The following is a 20,949-nucleotide window of genomic DNA, read 5'->3' on the forward strand; positions in this document are numbered from 1 at the left end:
CCTTAATTTTATACGGGTTGCAGTGAACCTTGTTTTAAAGCACCAGTAGGGCACTCTCTTATAGGCAGTATTAGTGAATAGGATGTACTATGGCTCTACAAGCTCCAAAAGATGTTAAAAACCTGTTTTCTCTACATACATGTTAGAAAATGTATTGTGGATTAGCTGTAGTACCTGGTTGTCCCACCAGATGGAGCCTCCTACTGTTTAATACTTTCGCGATTAAAGAAGGTGATCACTTAGATTACAGGCAATTACATGTTGGTGAGCGTTGTGGGAGTTTAGCTAAGAACGGGCACCATGACACAGACTTCTGTGATGCTTAATGACCTCCGACCAGAGCTCATCTGTTTAAGAGAAGCTGGATCGGGTTGGAAAATGTTTGTACATCCTAACCTTTCTGGATCTGATAAATATTTTACTTCTAGTACTTACATTTTTGTTTCCATACACAGCCTGCAGTTCAGTCAAAAAGTCCCTGAATTTTTCATTATGTTAGTGTTTCTTCTAGCTGAGTCACTAATGGCGTCAGTGTTTCATTGATAAGTGCAGGATTTTTTTTATCGCTTTTTTAAAATAATCTGATTAGATCAAACTGTTTACTTTGGGTAAATTAAAAAAAAAGAGATGTAGAATATGGAGATTTTGAAGAAATATTGTGATTTTTACTCTTAAATTTGGTTAATCTGCCAACTGAATGGCAAGACTTTGGTGAGACGTTCAACGACCATTGGAAAGTTGACAGTCTAATGACTTTTTTGTTAGGGTTAGGGTTGAGATCAGGTGACTGACTTGGCCATTCAAGAATATTCCACTTTGCTTTAATAAACTCCTGGGTTGCTTTTGCTGTATGTTTTGGGTCATTGTCCATCTGTATTATGAAACACAATCAATTTGGCTGCATTTGACTGGATCTGAGCAGACAGTATGTCTCTGAACACCGCAAAATTCATCCGGCTGCTTCTGTCCTGTGTCACATCATCAATAAACACTAGTGACCCAGTGCCACTGGCAGTCATTCATGCCCAAGCCATCAGACTGCCTCCCCCATTTTTTACAGAGGATGTAGTGTGCTTTGGATCATGAGCTGTTCCAAGCTTTCGCCATACTTTTTCTTGCCATCATTCTGGTAGAGGTTGATCTTGGTTTCATCTGTCCAAAGAATGTTCTTCCAGAACGATTCTGGCTTTTTTTAGATGTTTCTCAGCAAAGTCCAATCTAGCCTTTCTATTCTTGAGGCTTATGAGTGGCTTGCACCTTGCAGTGAACCCTCTGTATTTGCTTTTGTGCAGTCTTCTCTTTATGGTAGACTTGGATATTGATACGCCTACCTCCTGGAGAGTGTTTTTCACTTCACTGGCTGTTGTGAAGGGGTTTCTCTTCACCATGGAAATGATTCTGCGATCATCCACCACTGTTGTCTTCCGTGGACGTCCAGGTCTTTTTGCGTTGTTGAGTTCACCAGTGCTTGCTTTCTTTCTCAGAATGTACCAAACTGTAGATTTTGCCACTCCTAATATTGTAGCAATTTCTCAGATGTTTTTTTTTCTTCTGTTTTCGCAGCCTAAGGATGGCTTGTTTCACCTGCATGGAGAGCTCCTTTGACCGCATGTTGTCTTCACAGCAAAATCTTCCGACTGCAAGCACCACACCTCAGATCAACTCCAGGCCTTATATCTGCTTAATTGATAATGATATAACCATAGGCGTCAGTTTAGGGGGGGACGGTGGGGACGTGTCCCCCCCACTTTTTGTCAGGGGTCATTTTGTCTCCAACACATTCAAATTCTTCACATGTAAGCCGTTGTAAACCCAGTTATTTTCAGCAGTATAGAAAATTCCGACGCTCCTGAACGCACCATCCGCACTCGGCTGAGAGTTGCACAGACATGCAGCACACCTTCGTGAGGTTAAAAAAAAAACGCACAGATGCTAAATTTGCGCCCGTGCCAAGTGGAAGCTCCGACCAGAGGCGTGCAGGGGCAAAATTTCGGCCCAGGAGAATTAGTACTATAGCGGCCCACAGACCCCTTTACCCGCATATACCGACAGCTCAACAGGTTGAGTCTCTGCCTTTGGTTCGGTGGTTGTGAGTTCGAGCCCAGCTTGTGGCATTTTGCCGCCGTTCTTCGACATTTTCTCAAAGTGCTGGGGTCTCCATCCCCCCCACTTTTAAAAACAAACTGACGCCCTTGGATATAACGAATGAATTGCCCACACCTGCCCATGCAATAGCCTTTTGGTCAATTGTCCAGTTACTGTTGGTCCCTTTAAAAAGAGGGTGGCCCATGTTACAGAGCTGAAACTCGTAAACCCTTCATCCAGTTTGGATGTGGATACCCTCAAATGAAAGCTGAGAGTCTGCACTTTATGTCCACGTCCATTATATCACTATAATTGGAGAATGTTTCAGTAAACAGGTTAAAAAAAAACTTGTCAGTGTCCAAATATATATGAACCAAACTGTATTTCATTGTCCTTCCTCCATCTTTGCTTTTCTTCATTCTCTCTTTCCTCTACCTTCATGTGCATCTCTTTCCTTCTTTCTTTTCCATCTTCTACTCTTTCTTTTGCCTCTTTTTTTCTGGCTTTCCTCTTTTTCCATGTATGCTGGTTTTCTTTCTTCACGTTTCCTTCTTTTCCATTCACTCTTTCTTCTCTTTTCCTTTGCATCTCAATCCTTCTTGCTTTTTCCACCTTCTGTCTTTTTCTTCGATGTCTTTCTTTTCCCTTCTCCCTCCTCTCCCTCTTTTCTTTTTGTCTTCATTTGCTTTTTATCTTCTTTTGCATATTTTCCCTTTTTCTTTTTACATCTTCCTTCTCTTTTTCTTGCCCCCCCATTTGCTCTCCTTTTTCCGTCTTCAATTTGCCCCTATTCTCATTTTCTTGATCCCTTCTTTTCTCCACCTTCCCGTGCATGTCTTTCCTTCCTTCTTCCTCTTGTATCTACCTGTCTGCCTTCCCTTCCCGTCTGCCTGCCTCGCCCTCCTGCCTCCCTCTCAGGCTGTGCTAGTTCATTACTCTGCACGCCGCCTTGATGCGATTTCAATGCAAATAGCGAAGCAAGGAGAAAAAAAGAAAAAGAAATAACACAAATGGATCAGGTTCTCGGCACGCGGTGAGCGAGTGACACGCAAAGAGAAAGAGAGATCTGAAGACCGAGCGAGTGCAAAGCAGCGAGCGACTTCCATTCTTCTGATTTCCCAAATGGAGAAGCATAACCATCTATCACTCCTGCAGAGAGAGGCTGTGTGTGGAGATGGATGTCGCCTCTCCTGTTGCGAGCACAGCTGCAAATCGCTGTCAATCACATAAAAACCCCGTCTCCAATTTCACTCAAACACACACGGACACGTTTGTGAGTCTGCATATTCTCACATTTGCACATGCGCTCGTGCACGCACCCACGGACGACCACCTGCATGGGAATTTCTGACTATCTTCCTTTGATGGTGGAAGTAATATCTGACTGGTAAATGGAGATTCTCAGTTTTCAAAGCTGGAAACGGGGCTCCCCGCTGTAACCGCTTCACTCGAGCACACGTCACCGTATTCTCTTTTCATCTTTGTCTCTGTTTTTATTTTGTTTCTACGAGCTCGTTTTGCATTCCTTTGTAGGTTCGGTTGTTCAGTTCTGAAGGCACTTTCATGAGCTGTCAAAAGATAACGCGCACAATGTGAATTAATGAGCAAAAACAGGTGCAAAAAATATTAAAAATAGTACAATGAAAAGGCAGACTGTACAAAAACGAGCAATGATGCCGAATCGCAGGTGGATGATGACAACTTCCAGCTGATATCGAGAATCAATCGGCTGCTAATTGGATTGAATGTCGTATTCATAAACAAAGTACATTAAAGGAGATCTGAAGTGTCCTGGCAGTGATGTTACATCATTTTTATTAATGTAAATGTCAAACTTATAATAAAATTCTTCTCTTGGATGTTAGACAATGTATGGATTTCTACTCCCACTGCAGCAACTCTTGCAGACTTCTTGTCAGTTTTAGCTTTTATATCGACACTTTATTTGTGCAGTTCTTGTCTAAGGGCAACAGCATCGATGCACATAAGATCAAATGCACGAATATACAAAGAGAAGGCATTTTAAAATTAAAAATCTATACATGACGGACGTTAGCTTGAAGCTAGCTGGAAACATTTGCTGCAAAAGCCTACTTTTTTACCCTTAAACCTTTTTGTAACCTCAATGAGACACTTTCCAGAGAACCTGAGGCTCATTTTAGCACCGAATTCGCAAATTTTAGTCGATTCAAACCTCATTTAGCATTAAAATAATTCTGAAACTATTGTCTAACAGTGAAAAAGAAGTAAAGGTGAGGTCTACAGCCGAGAAAGGCAGCTCAAGTAGTGATATATTGAGGTGCAAGGGTTCATGGGAGAAGGTGAGAGCAGGGATAACTTATTCCAGGTCAGCACTGGTTAAAAAAATTCACTTTGGATGTAGTTTAACGCAGCGATTCAGGACAGTACATCCCCAGAGGCTGAGTTTCTCTTCGGTGTTTGTAAAACACAACTTAATGTCAGAGAAACGCTGCTTTGTCAGTCAGAAGGCGGTAAAATTTCTACTAAGTGCAGAATATTATCTGAATGTTACTTTGGCTATCACTCGCCACAAGCCGCACCTCAACAAACCCAGCATGGCAAATGAGATTTTTAAAGCAATTTGCGAAGTATTATGGTAGAATGCCACGTATGTCTCCGGGGATCGAGCTGTTTTCGAGTGCAGGTGAAGTGCTGCCTTTGATTTTGAATTACCCAGCGGCTCATCGGGCTCCGAGTCGCACAACTGGAAATTAGATGTCTTCAATTAGAGGTGTTTCCGCTGTTAATCTGTTTTCCCTGATTGTCTTTTTTTTGCACTTCTTTGTTCGGTGTTATTCCTCAGAGTGAACGGTGGAAGGTTGATGGGGAAAAGAGCGAAGACGTAAATTGACCGAATGTCACTGTAGCCCCTGGGAGATGAAGTTTACATGCAAAAGTTTAGGCAAGGAGTGAATGTCTGGTGAACTATTTACTCTGTAGGAAAAGCAAATGTAACAGCTTTCTGGCATTTAGGTCCCATCAGTATTAAATATGTTGCTGCTAATATTTACAGCAGAAACTGGACACAGCAGACAGCTTGACTTCAGCTTCATGTTGAAAGGTAAATGGCTTAAAACTAGAGTGCAGAGCTTTTTATTATAAATGAACGTTTGTTATTCATTTTTTATTTTTAATTAGTTTGCATAATTTCTGTACTTATACCAAAGTTTTAAATCTGCTGTCTCTGCATCAGTCGCGATATTTTTTTTTAAAAAAGTCAACCAGCAATGATTAGTTTGAGAGCTGAATAAGAAGGCTTAAAACTGCAAGCTCTGGGGAAAAAAGGAGAAAATTTTAACAATTTATACCTGCATATTTCAAACAATTTTATGTTATATTATAGATTTTCCCTGTATTGTTAAATTATAGATAACATCATGTTCAGTCACAGAAAATGCGAAAAAAAAAAATGTTGACCCTAGGAGAAAAAAAGCAAACTGTAAATAACATCTACATCTAAAATCTATATTTTTACAAATTGTAGTTTGTTCAGTTTTCATAAACTACAGGTAAAAGCTAGTAAAATCACTGGGGGAAAAAAAACCCAACAAAATAAAAAAACATGATATGAACAGGCAGAAAACAACCACATCAAAAATCTATGTTTTGACAAACAGTAATTTCTTCCTTTGCAATGGTTCACCTTAACATTGCACTCTTTGTGCAGCAATAAAATCAACAAAAGCATCAATATTTTTAACAGATGTTTGAAAGTTGTTTGAAAGAAAATATATTAATGTTTGAAAAATATTAAATTGCAGTTTTAACTGTTATTTTACAGATGTCCCTTTAAATTACAGATAAAATCACCTAAAGTAACAGAAAATATTAATTTACATGTTGTCTGTAAAGCAACCAGACAAAGCTGTGTATACTGTCCACATCAAAAGTCTGTATCTTTACTAATAGTAATTTGTCTGTTTACATTGTGTGACCAGCAAATTACAGTTGTGCTGTGTTTAAATCAGCAAAAATATCATTATTTGACAGATATTTGCTGTTAGTTTCACAGGTTTTATAGTTTCCACCATGACTTAACTTATTTCTCTGGTACCGTTTTTCCAGATTTATTTATTCATTTATTTTTTTTAAATTTATTTTGCATGAATTTAATTTTTTTTTTTACAATGCAGCAATTAAGACAAAGAAGATTTGTAGCAGCTAGTAGTTTTGGAGAGAAAAACGAGGAGGCATCTAAGAAGCATTTGGTGCTTCAGATATAAAAGAAAGCCAGCACAGACTAAAAACAAATGTCTTATGTGAAAACATTTGCCATAAGCACATATTAACATTGTTTGTGTAGTTACCCTCACTACCAGAAGGCGGAGACAAATGGTTTTTTTACTGCATGTGTGAATGATGTATTTTTGTCTAAACATTTGTCAGATAAACGGCTTTTTTAAATGAGGCACAAATGTTTTCAGACTCTGGCTTTTTAGCTGTAGTCTCTCAAATCAAAGTACTATAACACGGACAGTACGCGTTAAGACATTAAAATTAAAATTTCCCAAGTTGCAGACACACCTTCAAACAGCTGCAGAACACAAAATGGACACGGTTCTTGACATTATTGAAGAAACTGCTACAACCACGTGGTAAATCACTACACAGTAATATGCTCACAGACAAAGAAGAACTGCAATAATATCTAACATACTTATCATGTCTGCATTTTCTAACAACCTTGTGGTTTTATATTTACAGGCATGTGTTTATTTTGCCGTTTAGAAGAGTAGCTGAATGCCGACATTGCTCCAGCGCTGCTCTGCCGGTATAAGACTATACAGTGACCAGCTATAGCAAGCGTAGAGGGTGAAATGTCGAACTCAATAGGAAAATGGAAATGAAACAGCCGCCACTGGGTATATAGACTTCATATACTGTTAGTGGGCAGCGCAGAACAAGTTTTCTACCCGCTGTTGTGTTCTTCCGTAAATGCTTCAACTTGTGCGGGAGTCAAACTGTCAGCACTGATGTGGGTGAAGAGGGCGTAACAGTATGTGATCCTTGTATTTTTAATGGGAGAAAATTAACGAATTTGACATCACAGTGGGAGAAATTTAACAAAATATTAAAACTGACACAAAATGCCTCAAGAAACTTCTCAAACCAGCTTGTTCTTGTAGTTTCAACATTTGGCCAGATGTAGAGTATATTGTTTGGTGATTTTCTGTCAATGTTGCAATTGCTTGGAAGCCACACTTAATATTATCACCGTGCATGTGTCAAAACTGTCATTTTTAAGAACCTCACAGTACAATAAGGGCCAACATGTGTGCTGTTAGCTACACAAACAGAATGTAAAACTTAAAAAAAAGAAAAAAAAAGAAAAAGAAAAAACAGGCTGGGCTGCAAAATACTTCACACCCCTGCTGTTTTCTGGTAAATAATGGCCAGCATACAGTGTCAGTGTTGGAACATATTCCCCCTACAGCACACACAGTATCAGAGAAGCTAGTTTGCAAGCAAAGTTCTTGCAGCCAGTCAGTGTGAAGGAAGTTGAACCGGAGCAAAGCAGCCCTCAGGAGGAACAGAACGCTGCAGAGAAAGAATCTGTTTAAGCTACTTTATGGAGGAAGAAAAAAAAAGGATTGACAATACAAAATTAGAATAAAATGCAATAGCAGCATGTCCTGCTGTGAGTCAAACACAAAGGAAATAAATAAGTGGAAAAACAGTCTCAGTCTCAGTGGGAAACAGCAAAGACTAGTTTGATACTGTGTTCAGTCTATTACTGAGACACCTGTAGTCCAGAAACTAGTGATCAGAGTGAATTCAGCACCAAGAAAGACGACTAATATGTAAGTTTGCACGTCAACAACTGAATAAATACTAAAAATGCGTCAAATTTTAAGCTTAAGTTACACACTGCCAATCAGGTTCAGGTGTAGAAGTTACTTTAAAACATTTATAGGTCATACATGGACATATTGCACTAAGGTATGGATATGTTTAAGTAATGAAAACACATAGTTACCCACCAACAGTTTGCAAAACACTGGAGAACATTATCTGCAAATTCTAGTCGTGTTTTCAATCTAAAAGGTTGTAGTCGGACCTTTAGAGAACACTTTAGGGATATTTATCACTTCTAGTAACCTTTCAATGAGGTTTAAAGTAAACTAAGACATGAACTGCAACATTCAGAGGATGTTTGGAGAATTTCGTCAGGTCTACAGATTATGTTAAAGGAAGGATGTTCTCAAACAAACATTAAAAAATTATTTCAAGATGGTAAAACATCTTTTTTAAAATGTCCCTGTGCAATACTGATATTAACAATGGTAGAACATGTTGCCTACAATGTTCTGAGCATGTTTTGGGGATGTTGATGAGGCAACACATGTAGAACACTCTACAAAATAAATTTCCCCAATGTTATCCAATGATGGCAAAGGAAAGATGTTCTCATTTGGAAGATGTTTCAGGAATCATAGTGCATAATGGTCTCAATAATGTCTTTAGAGAAAGCTACATTATCTTTAAAGAGAACATCCTGGGGACTAAAATATAAAACATACCACTGGAAACATTATTAGAACTTTGTCAGAACGCTTTTAGAGTAAAGAAATTCTATCTTGGTCAAGTCTAACTTAATGTCATCTATAAATCTTGTTTTTTTTCTGACCTCCAGTGGTTTAAAACATTTAACATAACACACTTCAAACATGTTTCCCAAAAGTTACATTTCAGTGCAACTAAGCTGAATTCTGAGTTACATCCTAAAAGAAACACATTTTCCTCCACTCTCAGAATTTCCACTTTCGTAAGTTGGATAGGAGGTGGCATCGATTAGACACAAGACTTGGACATAGGGGTTTGTGACCTTTTAGTTCCAGACTGAAGTTTTGTTTTCTGTGGTTCAGGCACCAAACCTCTTCAGTCAACTTTAGGAAAGTATCATGAAGTTTACTCTTCGGCTGCAAGAACTTCAGGATTGGCATAAACATGGCCAGGAATGACACCATACTCGGCCCTTTCAGTCTTTCTGCTTTCATTGAGATGCAGGATTGGAAAGATTTGATGCATTATCTCAGCAAAGGAGAAGTGCTCACTATCAGAGATTTAGACAGATTTGTGAACAATATTTGAGAGAAATGGTGACATTGTGTATGTGGAAAAAGTTTTAGATCTTTGAGTTCATCTCATAAAAAATGAGAGCAAAAACAAAAGTGTTGCGTTTATATTTTTGTTGACTGTATATACGTACATAAAACTGTATTATATATTACTACCCTCTTGCACATTTCAAATTCTTGTTCACATTACTGTGTAATCTTATATATTCTCAAAAGACTAATTTGCACATTTCTCCACATTGAACATACTTCTATTAAATCTTGTGTTCATTTACTGCTCATTTGTCTTATAACACTACATCTTAACTATTTTTGCTACACTTACTACCTACCACTAGCAACACTTTTTAATGTATAAGTTGCTGTTTTACTGTTATGCACTAAAACACCAAGTCAGACTCCTTGCATGTGAAAACCTACTTGGCAACAGAACCTTTCTGATTCAAATATTGAAAACGTCATTGAGAATGCAGTTTAGTCGTACAGAAATGTCCTTTTTGGGATGTGTGTCCACCACCCAGAGCTCACGGCGTAAAATGTACATGAGTTCTTGTTCTGGCAAGAGGGAGAGTGCAGAAATGTCCAGTACTGGCAGAATTCTAAGGGGTTTAGTGGGTGCAGAGAAAGGAATTAGTATTACCTTAGAGATGCAGACAGATTGTAAGTTCATGTATTTTCAGGACATTAGCATACAGTTGGCCAGTGCACCAACGATAGCAAACCAATTCATTTCACTGCTTATCTACTACTTTACTTTCTTAAACTGTAGCATCAGTTGAGTCTTGCGTAAAACGGCCACAGAGTTTTGGTGTCTTTGATATGTTGCTGTTGAGTTGTTTTCATGCTGTGTTTGATGCATCGCTATCTGTGCAGCGTCCTTCAGTCTACACAAGCATTCTCTTCAGACAGTCAGGGCTCAGTCAGGTGAAATCTCGAGAACAAACGAAGGAGCGAGAAGCAAATGAGACCCGATGGAAATTCTTTCTTCTACTGTACAAAGTTCAGTGAGTTCACGAAGCCCTGCAGCGAATGAAGTGCGGTATACAGCATGAATTTATATTGAGTGGGTTAAATTCACTCCATTGGGAGCTCAGAGGTCCCCATCAAAACAAGGTGTCTTCATGCATTCTGCAGAATTTAGAACCAGATTTTATGCATGTTTTCTGTGAAAATCCTCCCCTTCTTTTTTCATTTTTTGTTGCATGAATCCAGTTCCACTATTCTTCCACTGATCTGTAAAGAAGTATAATTTACATTTGGGACAACTTGATTTATGCCGTCCTGACTGGGAGGTTATTGGTGCTCAATAAAAACCACTATTAATAATTTAATCTGCTCAGTATTGCTTTGCTGCCTGCTGCTGCTGCTGCTCAGGATGCATCTGTGAGGAAGCTGAGCAGGAAAACCAGACGGGCTCTTGTTTAATTTTGTTTGTGACTATTGACAGAAGGAAGAAAAGAGCAACACTCGTTAGACTTGTATCAGCAGCAGGTAGATTAAACCTGTTCTGAGTTTGCAAAATCATACTGGGAAATGACACCAAAACCCAACCTGGCATGCATGCAGCAGTGTAGTTCACCCCTGTTCTACTCTACAGGCCAAGTTTAAGGCTTGAAAATTAGTGTACAATCGGTATTAAAAGTCAGTCTGCATGTTACGAAAGTGAAACTGTTCCAGGAATATCTTCAAAAAGAGAAGTAAAAGAAAACTTTAGGCTTGACCAAGGTTTATTTTGGGGTCTCCTCCAGCTAGAGGCACCCAAAAAAGCCTTCAAGTTGTCTGTATTCAGAGATGTTTGAATTTTATCTGTGCTGGACACAAGTTTTGGCAGATTCAGCCAAAAATAAAAACCTCTTCCACAAGGAAATCATCTCCGCTGGTGTGTTTAAAAGCAGCGCTTCCGTACAGAGCTGCCTACAGATATCTGAGCTCCTCATTCTTTCATTATCCAGAGCTGAAGACCACCGATAAGGGCAGGTACGTTGGTTAAATTTAGAACCTCCGCTTCCTCCAGATACCACACTTGTAGATCTCGCTTTTGTGTACAAGATCTCGTGTCCGTCGGTTTGCCGTTTTCTTGCAGCATCGCCGTAGTCTCGTCCTCTGATATTCTGCCAACAACAGTTTACTGTGAAGTCTGCAACAATCAGAATCGCAGCGTGCGGAGCGAACACAAGGAACACTTTCCCAGGTGATGATAAACGCGGAAATCACATGTCAACAAAATCAAAAGCGAATCACGGCACACCGGGAGGCTTGTGTAAATGTTCTTTGTTTATGTCGCAGCAGAACATTCGAGGCGAACTTAACGAAGCCTGTGGCAAAATAAAATCTTTGAACGGCTAAACTTTTTCTAGGGTAAACATTCATTATTGAAAGCCATACAAGCCTCCTGCTGAGTGTATGGAGATGAATATACAATGTACACTTTATGGCTTGTGTTGCTGTCTTGCGTTTCCAGTTTTATGAAGTGATAAAAGGATGAATTGATGACTTGATCCTTTGTGTTGAAGAGAAACTCCTGCGCGGCGTGAATCTAGGATGCAGAGCCACATAATATCCATGTTGAGTCAGTGGACATTCCTTCAAACGCACATAAATCTACATATTTACGCAAACAGTCACAGTTTTCATATCATTAGATGTGTCACACTGGCATTGCTGTACTTCCACCTCTGATTTCCATTTCGCTAAATTCAAATAGAGTCCTGCACCTCATTATCATGGGACATTTTACATGTTAACGCATTCGCATATAGAAACAGCTCCTGTATATAAACACAGACAAGCCTACACACAGGCTTTAAAGACATGCACCCTGACACACACAGATAAATGTACGCCTTAGGTGGTCCGGCTTGCAAACTTGATGTTAGTCAAGACTGGTAGTGACCCCTGATGTGACTCCGATATATGGGATGTGTGGGTGTGTTGGCCGATTCATTTGCATGCACGCGCTTCATCCGACTGCATCAAGTGGTGTTCCTGAACCTCGTAAATCTAGAACGAATCCTGCACCTCTTGCGTCCCCCCGGTGTGTTGGCACATGCTTATGGAGCTAATTAATTTGATTCACTTAAGCAGACGCTGAGGTGTAAACGACGTCGCCAAAAAGAGCGCATGTATGATAAAGACCTGAGGCGAGGGGGTGGAATTCTTTATCAGAAATCAATTAAAGCGCTCTCTAGTTACCTCCTGGGAGCGTCCAAACCCTCAGATTGACTAATACTCTCTTTTCATTCCAATGTAGAGCCTGGACAAAGCCAGAATGCAGTTTCTTAGGAAAGAGTAGAGCGAGCTGCTTCATCTCCGCATAATTGATTTCAAATGAATAAGCAATGATGTGGAGGTGAGGAGGATACGGATGCTTGTGTCCTGATCTTGGCTTGGACAAACACACCCTCATGTTAATGAGACATTGATTTCAACATCGCTAAATAATGGAAGTATTCATTAGCCGTCAGCGTAGAAATACATAACGGAGGCGGGCTAGAGAAAGTGAGCCGGAGAAAGTGAAAAGAGAAGCTGAGGTGTCGGGTCAAGAAAGAGAGAAGGCAACACAACAAGCATGAGATGAGACTAAAAGTGGTGCAATGTAGTAGTCAAAGTGGTGTATTAGGTGCATCTTAATGGAATCATCAGTGTTCAAGTATTGCAGTTTTATTCCTGTGCGGTCTTTGATGCAGCTGATAGGAGTAAATCTAGTAAAAAGTCCTGGTTCGCATCAATCAGACAGTATTTCTGCCACTAATGAGTCACATTTGAGGCGTCATTGCTTTCCTTTCCCAGAGAAAGATGAACTGGAAGCAACTTTATTGTGGTCCTTTGATTTCCGCCTTAGTTCTGCGTGTTGCTGCTCAACCCACGATCGCTTTGAAGACGGCATTATTACAGCATTATGTTGTTCAAGCAGCTTATGTAAAAACCTCCACGTTTACGCTCGGTGGCCAAGCAGCAACACGCCTCCTGTTTATATTCTCATTTGTAACAGCAAATAGATTTTTAGCAGTGAAGCAATGTCACCGGTTTATTTCATATAAAGTCAGCCCTCAGTGATAACTGGGTAGATAAATGTGATGGATGACATGTGAATAGTATCTGGCAGTGTACAGTTTAGCAAACTTTAGGCTCTAAAATGACCATGAAGTTGAAAAAAGCAGCTTTCGACAAAACAGTTTGAATACTCTAATCTTTGTTGAAGTGTGATGTTTTGCAAGGCTGTTGTTCACATCTCTACTAACTTTTGGTGTTTCCAATAAACTGGCTGCCACTAGTTCTTGTCACTATGTTCTTGTACATTTAATAGAAGGCACTGACGCATTTGTACATCTAAAGATAGTCATTCCATATAGACCATTTTCAAATTATAGTTTCCTAATATTCATAGATATATTAACCCTTTTTTAAAAAGTTACTCAGACGTCCTTGAAGACATGAATGTCCACATCAGAATTCTTGCCATAAAAGTATTCTGTCAATTTTATTTTCTACTTTCACAGATTGGATTTTTTCCTGCTCATAAGTACAAAATTTTCGTTAATTTTCCTAGGATCACTTTAAGGAATGTCAGTTTGTTTATGTGTGGTCCCTAAACAACAATATAACTAACTCTAAATTGACTTTAAGGGAAGTTTTGTCTTTTATACTTTAGATTTTGTGATCATTTTGGTTGCATTGAACTTTGAAGTTTACATCAAAGCATATGGGCTACATAAAAAAAAAGAATTCAGGACAAAAAAGTCCCCAATGGAACCCAGTACAACTGCTATTTTTGATTCCAGTGCCGTTATAACATGAAATAATGCTGAAATTGCACAGATTCCAGACAAGGAAATCTTTTGGATGATGGTGAGATGTTTTCAACAATCAAAACAAGACATGATGTTCACCGGATATTATAGATTTTTCTGTCTGAAAATTGTGTAATAACATGCTGTAATGACACTAGGATCCAGTTTTAATGGATTTCATTGAGGGCAGTTTCGTATTTAAGGTCCTGAATGTAACTGTTTACATTTATTTTGATCTTGATGACTGAGAGGCTCCACAGACGGATGGGAGAAGTTTAGAAACTATTTTAGACTGTGCTGAAATTCTTTTCACTTTTGATTGGCTGAGAAAGTCTCAGAATGGCAGGTAAGACGACAAGCAAGATGCGACCTATAAGCTATGGTTTTTAAATGTTCTCTCTCAAACTATAACTGTGTCTCTTCTAAAATGCAGCTGATATCGATCACTTCTTTTGGCAACACTCTGCAGTTCAAATAACATCAAGATTCTCAAGTGACTGTGTAGAATTTACTAGATTTGATGCACAGTGTCATGCTCACTGGAAAGGAGAAGGAAACAAACACCAAACAGTCCAGGAAACGTTAAAGGACGCTAAGCTGAGAAAGACTGGGTCTTACAGATGACAGTTCAGGTTCATCAACTGTCTGTATTTGTTTTAAAGCTCTTACCTAAAGGTTTATTTCCCCTTGGTATTGTGGTCTAACATGGTCATTCTCGGGTGTATGAACAAGCATCATACTGGGTCCATGTATTACCAGGCTAAATAGATCATTTAACCACAACATGTGATCAGAAGTTTTTAAACTGCAGCTATGAAATGCAAACCCTGTAAATTTAACCATCAAACCTGCTGAACATGTGCAGTGGAGCACAGCTTCCAGTGCTCCTGGAATAGGTGGAAGTCCTGTTTTACAAGCTTGTCAAGCACCAAATGCTTTTTTACATTTTGTTGTGCTTCCACTGACATTATTTTGTGAGTTTACTTGCCCACCACTTTTCCAATTATTCTGACAACTGTGAAATGCCCCACATAACAGAAAATAACTAGTACTCATAAAACCACTGTGGACATCGAAGACTATTTTTTTGGTCTAAAATGCCTTGTTCCTCATGTTTGCCCTTTCTTCCTTCTCTGTTGCAGCAACTTTTTGCTCCATGGGTAGCACAGACACCAGCTAAATGCACATAGCATACCAGCAACACATGACACATATTCAAAGATGCACCCAGTGTCAGTGAAAGGCCACTCGTGTGCAAACTGGATTTTTTTAGACATGAGAAGAATCAGGAGGAGGGAAGGAGCTCGGTGCAGATTCAAAGAAATGAGAACAGATCATCTATGTGTGTATACATGTGTCTTCATTGTCGAGAGCTGCTTTCTGAACAGGGTTTCTAGTGTGAAAACAACCATACACAATGTAGACAGGAGAATAGTCTGGACTGCATCCAAATTTGTCTGCCCATCTTCTTCTGTGGGGTGTAGAATCTGTCACTATGCAGCTCAAAAGTGAAATAAAGACAAAGCAAAGTGACAAATCCGTCAAATCGTGAATCTGTAACGGTTCGACAAAGACAGCTTCAGTGTTCAGACCACGTCGCAAACCAAACTTGTCAACCTTGAATTCTGAATTTACAAATGTTCATTGTTCTTCTTTTAATACTTTTCTAATTCTTGCATGCTCCCATGTCCTTCGGTGACTACTTGTCCTGAGAATATGTGTTGGCATGTTAACTTTGAGCTGTTTTTTTTTCAGTTGCATGTTATCTAACTGACTTTCAGATTAATTTATGCACTCATTTTTGCATCCTAATCTGTTGGCTTCATGTCTAAATGAGCAAGCTTTTATTTAATGTTGCATGATTGAGTTTTACAAGATCAGATCCAGTTAGATTTCTGTAACACTTTATCAACACAGCAAAATGTCTGAACTGCAAATCATCATATTGACAGATGGACTTGCAACCGATGTATTTCGAGACTTTGATCGCACATCAATCCCAAAGCATCAAAGAAAGCACCAAAAGACAGTCTGTTTGCCAAAATCACAAACCACCTTTCTCATTCAATCCACTCTTCAATTTCACATCTACTGCAAACATCAATTAAAATACAAAAACTTCCCTGCAATAAAGACAGAACAACTCAAACTAAGCACTCCCACCGATGCTTAATAGTCCAGGTTTTCACAAACAAAAACTGAAGTTTAGTTTGTGGCTTCCAGCTGTTTGTTGGAATTTTTCCCTCTGAGTTTATTATTTAAGTGCAGCAAGATTTATACAAGTTTCCCAAATAGAGAGGCAACACGTGGAGCAACAACAGTAACTTCATTAATCACTTATGCTTATAAATTGCGGGCATTGTACCAAACTGTCAGGGTGAAGAGGAAGCTCAGCCGCAAGGTGAAGCTCTCGATTTACCACTCCATCTGCCTTCCAACTCTTACCTATGACCATGAGCTCTGGGTAGTGACTGAAAGAATGAGATCACAGGTACAAGCAGATCAAATTAGCCTCCTCCGCAAGGTGGTTGGGCTCAGCCTTAGAGATAGGGTGAGAAGCTCGGACATCCGGCGGGAGCTCGGAGTAGAACCAGTTGAGGTGGCTTGGACATCTGATTCGGAGGCCTCCGGGGAGGTTTCCTTTGGAGTTTTCTCAGCACGTCCACCTGGGAGGAGACCCCGAGGCAGATGCAGAACCCACTGGAGGGATTATGCGTCTCATCTGGCCTCAGAATGCCTCAGGATTCCACAGGAAGAGCTGAAAAGCGTTGCTGGGGGCAGGAACATTTGGAATGACCTGCTTCATCTGCTGCCTCTGCGACCTGACCCCGGAAGAAGATGGATGGATGGATGGATGCTGTTCTGCATAATCTAATATCTGTCAAACACATCTCTCCATCACTGTAGTTGGGATGATTGAATGAAACTGTGAGGAAAATGGACGTATCAGAGAAGTATGTCTCAATGACTTGAAGCAACGCTGCGTATCTCATGTTTGAAAATGGCTTTAAAGCGTGTAGAGCTGGCGGAACTTGATTTTTGAACAGAGTGTAACAGTACAAGTCCGTCAACCACAAATACAATAGTTGCGCATTCAGTGGATTCTTTCAGGGATGATAGATGACTAATCACCCAAGGAGTTCTACCTCCACACTGCACCTTATGATAAAAATACATTCAAGACAACGAGATGTTTAGGCTTAAAAACACCTGTGTTGAGGAATTCTGGGCTCAGATTAAAGGACCTGAAATCTGGTTTCATTGGAGCTTCGAAGCACACAGCATGCCAAAGCTGAAAGAACCAACAAAGGCCGACTGATCAAACAGCTTCATGTCTTCTGTTAAAGGCTGCTGACATTCACTGAGAGTCTGCATGCATGAGAAGAAGAAGCCTGCATTTATGAACCCTTTAACCCACATATTGTAGGTGGTAACACTGCAGGCACAGATGTTCAATCACTGCCCCAAAACTCACCAGACTGTTGGCTTTGTGCATCCAATTAGAAACTTTGAACATATGTTTCTCAACATTTGAGATCTTGACAGTTAGAATGAGAAATCTTCTTCCTGCCGCAGCTATTTCTGAGGAGATAGAAGCAAAACAAATGTGCCTGGAAACAGAAACTAAGTTAGACCTGCATTTCCAGCAGATTCAGCCAAGTTGTCCAAGTAACCTGACAGGAAAAGCTCCAGCCACTAACTAAACATTAGTCTGAATGTATTTGAATGTGCGTGACAGAGGTTGAAGAGGCCCATTGGACAGAGGCAAGCCTTGAAACAGAAATCCAGTGACAGTAAAATGAGTGGACTGAGTAGGGATCTGATGACAGAAGAGAGAGAGAAAGCAGCAGAGGCAGAATCCGATATTTGCGCTGCAAGCAGGCGATAGGACCCAGAGGAAGAGCAGGAGCTTAAAGTCAAGCTGGAAGAAGACAGCAGAGACAGGAGGGGAAATGTAGCGTCTGGACCTTGAAATTAAAACGTAGTATTTCTTTATTTGCCGAGAGAAAACGGTAAGCTGCATGCATATGTGGAGACGTTAGATCAAATGTGGCATTGACTTGCAAATATCAGCAAAATGCTACAGTTTTTTTTGCTTTGTTTTTTCATCTTAATTTCCTGTTTTGAACAACTTAACATTAAATTAACCAATTTCCTCACATGGAAACTTCAAATTTAAAGATTGCACATTGTTCTGTGATAGAATTTTGCAGGATTGAATGATTTACACACACACACACACACACACACACACACACACACACACACACACACACACACACACACACACACACACTGCACATGGATGACTGCAACGTACATTAAAGCATTGAGCTGGCCTTGAAAAACCCAAATTCCTCACCGGAATGCTTAAAAATTCGTAATTGTACATTGTTTTGTGATAGAATTCTTCAGTTTTGAATGATTTTCACACTTTTGGGGAACAAAGTTTATCTTGAAAGAACCAAATTCCTCACAGGAAACCGTGAAAATGATTAACTGCACTTTGTTTCATGATATAATTCTCCATGATTTAATGATTTTCCCCATTTGAGAGTAAAAAAAACGAGCATTAAAACATCAAGCTGGTTTTTATGGAACAACCAGAGGAGCATTTATTTCCAGTCACTTCTCTGAGGCTACAGTATTCAAAATTAAAGCTGATGAGTAGAATGTGACATTTTCCTTATAACAGATTTGCCTATTCTTAGATTTTTTCTTTAAAACATGCAAGGTATTTATGTACACTGGTCCCATTCAAATCCCAGAGCACCTACGTCAGTGTTTCATGACTGTTTCCTGTTTTAAAGTCAGCTTCTTTTCGGCAGCTGCTTAGTCTTATTTTGAAACTCCCCACCAGAAATGGCACACGCGTTAATCCGCGCGTCTTTACGCAGGTGTCTGGCACCCGTCGTAGTGCGCACTGCTCTCCATTCCTCTCCAAGTCCGCGTCAGTCTGTCAGAGACCGTCTGAGCGCGTACACACACACTGTTGCCCCACTCTCTCTCGCGCACACACTTTTGGGTGCACGCGCGCGCACGGACACGCGCACGGACGCACACACGCAGGCTCGCGCTGTCGGACCCGAGAGCAGAGGAGCGGAGAGGAACGGAAAGGAGAGAGCTCCCGGTTATCTGTCTCCAACTTCTCTCTGAGCTTCGACGTGCGTCTTTCCGATTCTTCTCAATGCGAGGATTTTATTCCTGCTGTCACCGTTATTGTCTCTGCTGTCCCGAACTAAGGAAAACCACTTCCAGGACCAGACGGGAGTATGTAAAATAATCCGCACGACTGAGCAAAACAAGAAGAAACAGAAGAACAGAGATGGATAAACGGAGTTATTCTCGCGTTTTGCCGGCAGTTTTCTTCTACTTTGTACTTTTTGGATTTACTGATGGACAGTTCTTTCCAGGTAATGAAGCTTTTTTGATTATTACATTTGAAAAAAAGTCCAATTTATGTACATGTATTTCTATTTTGTGGACTTTGAGGATTTCTTTTCAGTTGAGTCGGGGGTAAATGCCTCAAAGTTCAGGTGGCACATGTGGGAATATAAAGTGCCCATGCAGGTTGATTTGTACATTTTGGTGATTTCGGAGCTTCACGCAGCTGCACTTGTTGTACTGCCGGCTGATGTGATGGTGAAACACCCCTCAACTCGGCTTTAAGCAAATTTCCAGTTGTGGATCCAAATCTATAGCTGCGTTTACGCGCAGAAAACGTATATTAACGACAATATCAGAGGTGGAAACTGATTAAAGATCCAAATACAGAGCGGTTTGCTGATAATGATGACAGTTTGGCTCATGATGATCTGAGTTTCGAGCTTCACATTTGATTCTGATTCTCGCTCGGGAGCTTTGGTGAACTTTTGGCTGCTTCTGGAGGTTTTGCTCCATGAAGCTCGCTGTAAGCGTGCACCGCATGCTGCTGGGGCTTAATGGTGTGACTCGTTTTCCGTTTTACGCAGATGGTATTTCGCTTGTGAACTCAGCGAGTTGTGGAAACGGACTGACCGGTGCGTCGAGGCTCCGTCTGAGCGCAAAGCAGCGAACATAACGCGTCCCCCGAGTTATTTACGCTGCCACAAGAGTCATATTTTTGATGTGTTACAACAAAGATGCAGACGCGTTACTGTGCAGCAGCAGAATCGTGGGGATAACGTGCCGTAGTTAGTCTCCCAGAAATCCGTTCTATTGCAGAATACATGTAACATTTCCGTGCAAAAAAACGAACAAATCCGGCACCTGAATGACCCCCTGCTTCTGCGGTTTGCCACACAGAACAACAGTTGAACACAGTTCTTTATATTTCAATAAATCTGCAGATACAGACTTTAAACTCGCCATCTTTAAGCTTCTGGATCCACACAGTCCGCAGCAGCATCTCTGCTCCTCAGTCAGTTCGGCACTTGTTACGCGCCGCCAGATTTGGAGAGTTTTGCGGAATCTGTGTGTTTTCCAGGCCTGAACTGACTCAGTGATGATTATTATCATCTATGAGCAGAAATGGAAGCTTCACTGATCGATAAAATGCCGGTTTGCAGCTAATACACATTTCTTCCACATATCCAGCATGCTTCATTCATTGACATACGTCCCAAATAAAGGACTGAATTAAGAGGGAAGTGCTGTTATATATCAATCAAAACATTCAGGAAACGCTCAAAAATGTCTTACATATGCTCAGTAAAATTATATACATGTGTATCTAACTTTGTCTCGTGTTTTAATCTGCTGTTTTGCAGGTTCTTTAAGCGTTAAAGTCGCCTTTGTGGTGATTTTTTTTTTTTTTTTAGAATAGTGATGAAATATGATTCTTTATGGCAGATCTGAGTGTGTTCTGTGCGCCATCACTCCAGGTTTGCCATAACAGGACAAATCAGTCCAAATCAGAGATGTTTTACTGCAGCAGCAGTCTGTCCAACGCTCCCTCGGCACCTTCTGCTTGGTATTCATGGCTCGTAAATCTG

At 40.3% G+C, this 20,949-nt stretch overlaps 1 protein-coding gene across 9 annotated transcripts in view; it reads left to right on the top strand.

Moving 5' to 3' along the window:
- The first annotated feature begins 18,900 nt into the window (after positions 1-18,900).
- ptprt (protein tyrosine phosphatase receptor type T) overlaps positions 18,901-20,949 on the top strand; it is a 448,077-nt gene continuing 446,028 nt past the window's right edge. For all 9 annotated transcript variants that reach the window (XM_022195474.2, XM_051948450.1, XM_022195480.2 and 6 more), the window contains exon 1: positions 18,901-19,389. In XM_022195474.2, coding sequence (XP_022051166.1) covers positions 19,302-19,389 — 88 coding nt within the window. In that variant the 5' untranslated portion in view covers positions 18,901-19,301. The remainder of the gene's footprint in view (positions 19,390-20,949) is intronic.

The sequence above is a fragment of the Acanthochromis polyacanthus genome, chromosome 5 (genome assembly GCF_021347895.1).
Source record: "Acanthochromis polyacanthus isolate Apoly-LR-REF ecotype Palm Island chromosome 5, KAUST_Apoly_ChrSc, whole genome shotgun sequence".
Taxonomy (NCBI): Eukaryota; Metazoa; Chordata; class Actinopteri; family Pomacentridae; genus Acanthochromis; species Acanthochromis polyacanthus.